The sequence below is a fragment of the Propithecus coquereli genome, unplaced genomic scaffold (genome assembly GCF_000956105.1).
Source record: "Propithecus coquereli isolate 6110/MARCELLA unplaced genomic scaffold, Pcoq_1.0 Scaffold40, whole genome shotgun sequence".
NCBI lineage: Eukaryota > Metazoa > Chordata > Mammalia > Primates > Indriidae > Propithecus > Propithecus coquereli.
The window spans coordinates 4270097-4280490 of NW_012149730.1; the positions used below are offsets into that span (position 1 = coordinate 4270097).

At 39.8% G+C, this 10394-nt stretch overlaps 1 protein-coding gene across 1 annotated transcript in view; it reads right to left on the minus strand.

Annotated features, from left to right (window-relative positions):
- The window catches only part of TOMM70A (translocase of outer mitochondrial membrane 70 homolog A (S. cerevisiae)), a 36889-nt gene extending 27907 nt beyond the window's left edge, over positions 1–8982 (minus strand). The window contains exon 1 of the mRNA XM_012652810.1: positions 8439–8982. Coding sequence (XP_012508264.1) covers positions 8439–8771 — 333 coding nt within the window. The 5' untranslated portion in view covers positions 8772–8982. The remainder of the gene's footprint in view (positions 1–8438) is intronic.
- Positions 8983–10394: the final 1412 nt, after the last annotated feature.

A 10394-nucleotide genomic window follows, 5' to 3' on the forward strand; every position in this document is an offset into this window, starting at 1 on the left:
ACATAGAGATCTAAAACATAATGGGAACATCGTGAAACACTAGTATCTTTTCATGTGTTCTATTTGCCTATCCAAAGCTGCTAAAACGACCTTAAAGACTATAAAGCCATTTAATGTTCCTGGAAATCTTTTCAAGGTTCCATAATATTAATATTTTACAGTAAAATTCTGTGAGAATGGATCTTTCCCCTGCATTTCTAACAACAAATTAGCTTCTAATTGATCTGAAAGCTCCTTTTAAGAAGTTAGCTGGATCATGTCATTCTATCCCTACTCCCTCCAAAACCCTCCAGTGACTTCTCACTACATAACCTACATACAAGACTCTAAACTCCTGTTTTCCCACTCTGGCCATTCTGGCCTCCTACACGTAACTTTGGTTGGTTGAAAAAACACTAATTCTTTGTAAAAGAGTTTGAAAAGTTTAGGTACTATGTATTCAATTTCCATGAGAAGATAACACATGGGCATAAATTTAAACTTTGTGAATGCTATAATAGTAAGAATACAGATAAATTACAAAAAAGGAAAGACATTCACTTCTGCCTACTATGTCACGAGATCGAAATATTACTTAAAATAATCTACTAGAAAATTTGGCTTTTTCTATCTTTTTCCAAGTTTCATCTCCTCATAATGAGTTACTGTCAGCAGAGTAAACACCATTGTGACAAATTCAACATATATCTGGAGCCAAATCTTATAGGGAATCCTGAAGTTAATGCATGAAGTAAAAATCATTGACTGTCAGAATTACTTTTGAAAAATTTTTTGGAAGAACGTGACACTGGAGATATGAAGTGAGTGCCATTATTACTCCCATTTTACACATAGAACTACTTAAGCCTGGACTGAGAAATTTTCCCAAAGCAGGATTCGAACTCAAGCAATCAGACCCCAGACTGTCTAAACTTTACTTCTACACTTCATGGATGACATAGTTGGTTTATATTTAGGGGCCATGTTTTATAAAGAATATGAATCTTTACCATTAGAATCATGCTCAGACTCACACTCTGAGTAACAGTAGCCCCATAACATAATGCAACTGATTCGCCCAGTGATGTTGCAGCCGTTGCAATGCATTACTCACACTTTTGTGGTGATGCCGACACAACCAAACCTACTGTGCTGCTGCCAGTCACATAAAACTATAGCACGTACAATCATGTACAGTACATAATACTTGATAATGACAATAAACCACGGTTACTGGTTTATGTGTTTACTATACATATACTATACTTTTAATCATTATTTTAAGAGTGTACTCCATTTATTTAAAAAAAAAAAAGGTTAACTGTAAAACAGCCTCAGGCAGGTCCCTCAGGAGGTATTCCAGAAGGAGGCATTCTTATCATAGGAGACGACAGCTCCTACCTTTGTTACTGTCCCTGAAGACCTTCCAGCGGGACAAGACATGGAGGTGGAAGACAGTGATGACTCTGACCTTGCATAGGCCTAGGCTAGTGTGTGTGTTTGTGTCTCAGTGTTTAACAAAAAACTTTAAAGTAAAAAAAAATTAAAAATTTAAAAGTAAGAAAAAGTTTGTAGAATAAGGATATAACGAATGTATTTTTGTAAAGCTGTACAATGTGTTTATGTTTCAAGCTAAGTGTTATTACAAAAGTTGAAAAAGTTGAACAAAATTAAAAAGTTTATTAAGTAAAAAGTTACAGTAAGCTAAAATTAATTTATTATTGAAGAAAGAAAAATATTTTTTACAAATTTAGTGTAACCTAAGCATACAGTGTTTATATAGTCTATAGCAGTGTATGGTCATGTCTTAGGCCTTCACATTCACTACTGACTCACCCAGGGCAACTTCCAGTCCTACAAGGTTTACGGTAAGTGCCCTATAAAGACAGGTATACCTTTTTTTTTTTAACCTGTTTTGCCATATTTTTACTGTACCTTTTTCTATGTTTAGATACATAAATACTTACCATTGTGTTATACTTGCCTACAGAATTCAGTATGGTAACATGCTATATAGGTTTGCAGCCTACGAACAATAGGCTATACCATCTAGCCTAGGTATGTAACAGGCTGTGCTGTCTAGGTTTATGTAAGTATACTCTATGATGGTCCCATGATGAAATCGTCTAAGGAAGCATTTCTCAGAACGTATTTCCATTGTTAAGCAACACGTGACTGTACATTAGGTGATTAGTAAATTGTGCAGCTGACAAGCAGAAAATTATTAGTTACAAAGAGTAGCAAATGTATATACAATACATATAAATCCAAAACTATGTGGCTAAGACACAGGATCAAAAGCACCCAGGTAATAAATTTAAGAAAATAATGAGAAACTGTGAATATGTCTTTTCAGCACATTTATGTGTACTGAAACTTGTCAAATAAAAGGAAAAACCTAGCAACCTGCCCCCCAGCTCTTGAAAAGGCAAAATCTGCTTTGGAAAACAAATCACATTTTGAAGGAAAGCTACAGATATCCAGGGGTAATTCAGGTAAATTTAGTGGAATACAAAGAAAGAAAACAATCAGAGTTTGCTTAAGATACTCAATGAAGGTTACTCACGACAATCTCCACTGAAACAAAAATGACTGACAAAGGACAGTCAGGAAAAGTACTCCACAGAGGAAGAACAACCCTAAAAGGATTAGCATACACACAGAAGTTGGGGGTTGGGGGATGGAGAACAGCCCCTAAAAATCCAAAAGAAAAAACAAAAACAAAAACACCAGCTTCTAAAAACAAGTGCTGCGACATAACTACATGACAGAAAGCTTTCACCGATACAATCTGGCAATAAGGAACCGCTGAAAATTCTAGCAAGTGTTTAATTAGGCACATTAATCCACGTGAGAAAATAAAATGGTTATTAACTTGTCACCATAATGACACATTTATATCCAGCTACAATATACAAGAGGTGGTTTGATAATGTTTCTCTTAAAATGATTTTATTCCCTTAAATTTGCCAAATTCAAAAAGCATTTTTATTACATCTGAATCACAGCTTTACAGAAGTAGCAATCAACTCTGGAACACTTTCTGTATGAGAAACAATCTTTCAATACTTACTGAGCAATTGTTACTTTTATATGAATCAAACCTAGGATAAGAAAATACCTAAGATAATAAGGAATCAAATCTAAGAAATCAAACCTAGTAAGACAGTCCTTTCTCATCTCATGTCCTGAAATTTTAAAAGTCCACAACCAACCCCATCTACTAAATCATAATACAGAGCACTCTTTACCTGAGAAGAACCTACATGTAAGAATGCTGCTTCTGCATGATTATGGTTGTAGGGCATACAAAGTCAAGTGATTTATAAAGAATGCCTAAATGAGGGTTAAGATTGTTATAATGAATCCAGGATCAATTGGTAGAATAAAAATGAAAAGCTGGAAAACTTGAAAAAATATACAATTTGAACAATTTTGTATATATGTGAATAAACTTAATAGATATCAAAGGAGCCCTTAATGATTAGTGACAGAATGAAGCTTCATTCATTCAACACTTGCTATGTGCTAGGCATTTTATTAAGTTCTGAGAGTATGGTGGTAAACAAGATACAGCCAGTCCCAGCCTTCACAGATTCAAGAGTACAGTAGGAAACAGGAATGAGCAATTCTACCATCTGGTAAGAGCTACGGAAGGGAAAAGTGCAGGGTGTTATGGAATCACACAGTGGTGTGCTTAGGAGGAGAGGGGTTTGACAAAAGGTGGAATAACCTCTATGCTGTGACTTGAAGGATGAGCAGGAGGTAGTGTTCACAGAACATTTGAAGGCCAAAATCAAGAGGAAGTGGCAAGAGATGAACTTAAAGAGGTAAGCAAAATTAAGGCCTTAAACCATAAGAAGTTTGAACATTATCTTGTGGGCAATGATCAGAAAACCACCTAATGGTTTTAAGAATGGTGCTGATGTGATTTACTCTAGTAGTGACAAAATGGATTGAAGGAAAATGAAAAAGTAGCAGTTAGTTATTCAGATGGGAAATGATAGCAGTGGGAACGAAGTAATCATCTATTGAAGACGTATTTATGATGTGGAATTTTCTGGATGTGTTTATAGATTAGATATGAAGAATACGAGAGAAGTAAAAAGTTAGAGAAGACATCAAGTTTTTGGCCTGGAAAATTAGATGGGGCACATTAATTAATTAACAAGGGGCATTCTTAGGAGAAAGAGGAGCCTGAATGTGAAATACTTGTGAGATAACGAAGATTCCCTTTAAGTTGGGCCTCATGAGAGATCTGGGCTAGAGACAAGAAATTAGGGTGCCACCAGTATTTAAGTGCTAAGCGAAGCTGCTGAAAGGCAAGCAAGCGTCCAGGGAATATGCGGAGTATAAGCCAACAATGCTTATGATAGAAATGTGATGTTCACTAAAAGGAAGCAGTAAAAGAGCCTGGTTAAGACCAAGGATCAATGAGGGAGATATCAGGATACTGGGGGGAAAAAATTAGAAAAATGTAGTATCTCAGAAGCAACAGGAAAAGTTATGATATTAAGAGCACAATGTCAGCTGAGCATGGTAGCTCATGCCTGTAATCCCAGCACTTTGGGAGGCTGAGGTGGGTGGATGGCTTGAGGTCAGGAGTTTCAGACCAGTCTGGGCAACAGAGCAAGATCCTGTCTCTACAAAAAAAAAAAGAAATAGAAAAATTAGCTAGGAATGGTAGTGGGCACCTGTAGTCCCAGCTACTCGAGAGGCTGAGATAGGAAGATCACTTGGGCCCAGGAATTTGAGGCTGCAGTGAGGCAGTGAGCTATGATCGTGCCACTGCACTTTAGCCTGGGTGACAGAGAGAGAACCATCTCTTTAAAAAAAAAAAAAAAAAAAAAAGCACAGCGTGATGTGGCTGGGCATGGTGGCCCACGCCTGTAATACCAGTGCTTTGGGGCCAGGAGTTAGAGACCAGCTTGGGCACATAGCAAGACCCTGTCTACAAAAAAATTTAAAAATTAGCCAGGCATGGTGGTACATGGCTGTACTCCTAGCTACTCCAGAGGCCAAAGTGGGAGGGCCACTCTGAGCCCAAGAGTTTGTGGTTACAGTGAGCTATGGTTAAGCCACTGCAATCCTGCTTGGGCAACAGAGTGCCCAAGTGCATAATGCCAGAGTGAGGCATTATCTCTATTAAGGGGGAAAAAAAAAGAACACTGTGAAGTAATTCCGAGGATCAAGTAAGATAAAGAGTGAAAGATGTTCACTAGGTTTAATTAGATTGGGATGTCATTGTTGACCCTGATTTTTTAAAAAAATGACTAGAAACAGATCCTCTGGGCAAGAATGATTTCATTTCAAAGAAAATGACTAATGACAGCAGGTTACTCAGTCCTTGATTTCTTTACTAAAATGTTTAGGTATGTCTTCCCTTTCCTATTCTAGAGCACTGGCTTAGATTAGTGGTTCCTAACCATTTCATGTGGGATAACCCCTGTGTAATGTTAAAAAACCTTGAACACTAGAATGACTGTTATTTTTTTATCATCAGATTAAAAAATAATTCGATAAAAAGTTTCTATAAAGTCAATAATGATTTTAAATAAATGCCTTTTTTTTTTTTTTAAATCACAGATTGCTTGAAAAAAGAAGTATCTAAGACATTTGTGCAGCCAGGATATCATGCCTGGTGTATATGTGCCAGGGTCCCTTGTGATAACTAAAGCCCACAGACTGAGAAGCACTATGGATTAAGATCTTCAAAGAACTCTTCCAGTTAAAAAAAAAATCTATAATTCTTCAAGTTTAAAACAAAATTACTGAAGCAAAATAGCACATCACAATAGATTTTATAATGGCTCAAAATAGAATATGATTTAATACATTAAGTACCTCAAGCTCAGATGCTATCAACTGAGTAGATGCTTTTCTTTAGTAATACCCTAAAACTCCCGTTAATTAAAACAAATATGAATATCCCTTGCATTTGCTTTACAAGTTTTGCTGTCTCAGAAAAAAGATAATTGGATACAGTCTATGTTGCACATGAAAATCTCAAATCCAATAGACAAAAGCCTAGTAATTCTATCAGTTCATTTTACATTGAGGTAAACATAAGCTAAAAGTCAAAAACCACTGATTTTCCATTCTATTTGCTAACATCAAACCCTGAACAGACAATATTTGTCCTTTCCTTCATTCCCTTAAAAATTATAGCTATTGCTCAGGTGAAGAAAGAACAGTTAGGACATCAGGATTTTGCCAGTTTTTCCACCAGCTGAAACACATGGTTCCCTACTTACAAAACCTACTGAGGTTGCCAATTCAAAGGGACTATTTAAATAAACAGCAATTTCTCCAGCCACAGATAATAAATTACAATTAGTGATCAGTTGTTATTTTTAGATTGTTTAATAATAACTCTAAAGACTAGACTACAAAAAAGGGACAAAATAGTCTTTTAATATTTATTGGTCATCAACAGTTAAGAAACACATTTCCATTAAAAAAATGGAAAAGATATTCTTATTCTGGCTTTCCTAAAGAACAATGTAGTCATTCAGAGTTTACAGGTGTAAGCCCACAAATTCCATAAGAGAGCAATGGTATGTGTATGTGCCTTGCCCAGTTTTATTTTGGGTCAAAAATAAGAAATCATTTTAAAGCAGTTCAAGTTACAAAAAGAATTCAATCTTAAAGTCTAATTTTTAACCGCAGTCAAGTGAATAAACACCGTGAAATCCAAAAATCATCAGTATTGACCCAGACGATGCTGAAAAACTGAAAAAAGGAATTAGGGAAATCTAAAATCTGAAAGGGACTTTGCAAAATTCTATCAAATACTAGTGGTACAGAATCCCTGGGATGAGGTGGGGTGGTTGAAACTACAATGAAATGTCAAAATCTAGTTTCATGTATAGAAACTATTTTTAATGATTATAGAACTGAACTTTTATGTATCTTTCATTCACCCACTATTCTTCCATGATTAAAATTAACTTAACAAATGAAATAGGAAATGACCAGAGAATTTCAGATATACGAAGATGACATGACACATGTGATAACTAATTCAAAGAATCCTCTTGACAGCCACTCTCATTAGCAGCACTCAGAATCATCAATTTTTAGTGCTACAAGAAATAAGAGAGATCTAATATTTTAATCCTCTTAATCTACAGGGATGATGCTAAGGTCAAGGAGATAAAATGACTTTCACAAAGTGACAGTGCTATAAATATAATAAATATAAAGCATACACCTCCTAGTTCTCAGTCCACATGTTCTTCTGCCATTCTGTAACGCGTATTTTCTATATTGAGAAAATAGCTGATGTTTCACCCTCCCATAGGAAAGTTCATATGGCTTTCTCATGGCCTAGCACAATGCCTCACACACTGTAGGCACTAAACTACAGTAGCTCATTTCTACATCAAAACTCCCTTTAAAACTAATTTGACTACCCAGCAAAAATGTCTTCAACCTGAACAGTATAAAGTGGAAATGACTTACATATGTACAGAAGTGTATATAAACTTGCAATTGTATAAAAACACATGCAAGTTTGTATATACCCATATAGATACACACATACAAACTTGTATACCACTGGGAGTTATCTGACCAACTATAAATATATAGGTATATAACTGGGAGTTACTTGACCAAAGGTTTCTCTGAACTCTGATGCGACCATTGTACAACTCTAGACCCAAATAAAACCTTCCACACCACTCAATCCCAGTATTGTTAAATGCAGCCAGGCCAATTCTCTGCACAGCTGTCAGATACCAAAAGGATTTAATAGTCAGTTCAACGAAACCACACAAAGCAGTTCACGAGATACTCCAATGCTTGGCCTGAGATCAGAGAATCTATCATGCATGTTGGGCTTGGTCATGCATATTTTCAAGTGAAACAGAAAAATGAATTTAAGATGCTAGCCAAAAAGTTTAAGAACCCACTCCCATAAATGAAAAAAACAAATGCCACCGAACACCATTTTACACTTTAGAACCTATCTAGGTTTTTTTTTTTTTCGCTTTTGTCAACCAACCGTCACTTAGTTGCCCATGCCCCCTCTACTCCAAAAAGGGGGAGTGGCTCGTTATTAAAGGCTCTTACCGATCAAGTTGTAGGCTTTGGAAATCACAAAAGCAATTCATATCACCACTTACAAATCGTTAATGGAATTTGGCCTTCCTTCACTTGTTAATCAAATACAATCATGACATCTGCAAATATACCTAAAACACTAGGAATAAATGCTGTGTCACTGAGAAAAAAAAGCAAGATTTTCCTGAATCCTAAAGGAAAACTGTCAAAGAATGTCGCTAACCTGTCCCCTCGGGCTACCACACTCCTTACAAAGGCAGCCAGAAGCGAGTCTCCCTAAACTCCTGTGCTTGGCAGCTTCCGTCTGATGGGAAGCCCCCTCACTGGCACAACGCATCAAGGAAAAGCTGCACCCGCCAGTTTCTACATCTATGCCCCGGACTGCTTCTCACCATTTCCAGGTGAGCACCGGGACCTTCGGGGTGTCCGCTGCCCGGGGCCGGACTGGCCCTACCCTCCGGGGTCTTCCGCTCGCTGTTGCGCTTCAAACCGCTGGCGTCACCTCGGCCTCCGGTCTCCCGGCGCCGCCGCTGTCGGTTCCACAGGTACATGGCACCCGCGCCCAGCAGCAGGGGAGCCCCGACAGCCAGCGCCAGCTGCCATCGGGGCAGGCCCCCTGTTCCCGGGCCCGCAGTCCCGCCGCCGCCGCCGCCGCCGACCCCACTCCCGGGGCTGGGTGCAGCCGCTGCGACCACCGCCGCCTCCACGGGCTTAGAGGCGGCCATGACGAGTGTCCTCCGCCACCGCCTCCCTGCCAGTCGCGGGCGCCACAGTCACCAGGAAGCGTGCGAAAAGGAGACCAGATGGAGGGAAGGAAGGCAATGATCAAGTGAGCACGCTAGGTAGCGAGCGCGGACGACAGAAAAGGGCCAGAGGTCACCGGAAGCCCAGGGCATGCCGGGCCAGACCCGACCGTCCTTCTCCTCCCCTCTTAACCGTAGAAGGAGAGGAGGAGGAAGGTAATCATTTCCGGGTTAAGGGAAAGTGTGGGTGTGAGGTGGGAGTCCTAGGAAGCCCTTTCTCTTTCCTTTCGCCCAGCTGCTGCTTGGGAGAATCACTTCTGGGGTCTTGGGCGTCCCGTGGTAGCCAATGTTGTTCCCTCCACCTTCAGGAAAGAAGGGCAGATGGCCCTCTTGCCTAATGAAGTGGAGGAGGGGCGCGTACACAGCAGGTTTTGGGTGCGCAGGCGACCAGAACCGAGAAAAAAAGCTCCGCAGCGGCACTATGAATGGGCGGGAGTGGCAGAAGAGTTGTGAAGGTTATTGGCTGGCAGGAAAGGTGGGCGGGGCGTAGGCCGAGCTGCCCAGTTTATTGGTAGATTTTGGACCCTGTTTTCCCGTTACGGCCACGTTGGCGCTTCTCCGACCTGGGCGGCCGTTAGCTCGGTTGTCTGTCCGCGTGTCGGGGAAACCAACGGATTGGAAGGACTTTTAAAGATATGTGAGGAAAGAGCTCAGAGCTGAAGATAGCCTGCTGTATCACCGAACTTCTTGTTACTACCACAGCCAGATTTTAGTTCGGACGAGTTTGAGGTTATGGGGAAGCTAGCAGATGGCGAGAAGACTAGGTGGAAATATCTCCAACTCGTAACGGCTTGAAACGGTCCCTGCGGCTCACCGTCTGCACCGATTACGAAAGCGGTGACGTCTGTGTTGAACTGTGTTCTTGAACCGAATTGGTACAAATGCGAAGCCCCAGGGTTCCCACCTGCTTCAAGGCTTCCTTAACGTATCTTGAGCTGGATTCCGCCTGACACCCCAGCCCACATCTTGCTCCTTGGAGCACCCGCGCCTTCCCCAGCGCTCTGGTCCGCCCACCCCCATGTTTTGCAGTAGCTGTCTCAGCCCTCTCGTCTTATTCCCAAATCATAATTTCAGTTCACAGATTTCATATCTCTAATAGTTTTGTCAAGTCTATTTCCCAGACTCCGCACCAGATCTCTTAGAATGTAAAAATTACCCTTGCAAAACGTTGTTGGGAATTCACGACATTTTCAAGAAGAAAATTGAAAGGAGGTAATTTATAAAGTGGCACCAAAATGGACTGATTAGAATAGAATGGCCTAATTTGAAAGAATTTCAGGATCGTTGCTTTTCTCTTTGCTTCACGTAGGTTCCTATTAGTAACTGCTTTCAGGCAATAGGGTTTCTTAGCAACAGACTGGAAAAAAAAGGACTAAAAATAATAGCAATGGAATTGAGTTAGTCGTTACAGACAATCGGCTTCTCTCCACTCCTGATCCCCCAACCCCAAAAGGCAAGTCTGCTCCTTAACGTGATCTCTGCTTTTGACTTTTAAGGACAGAAAGTTAAGATTTTTCTTTCCTGAAATTTCAGTTTTTCTGTGAT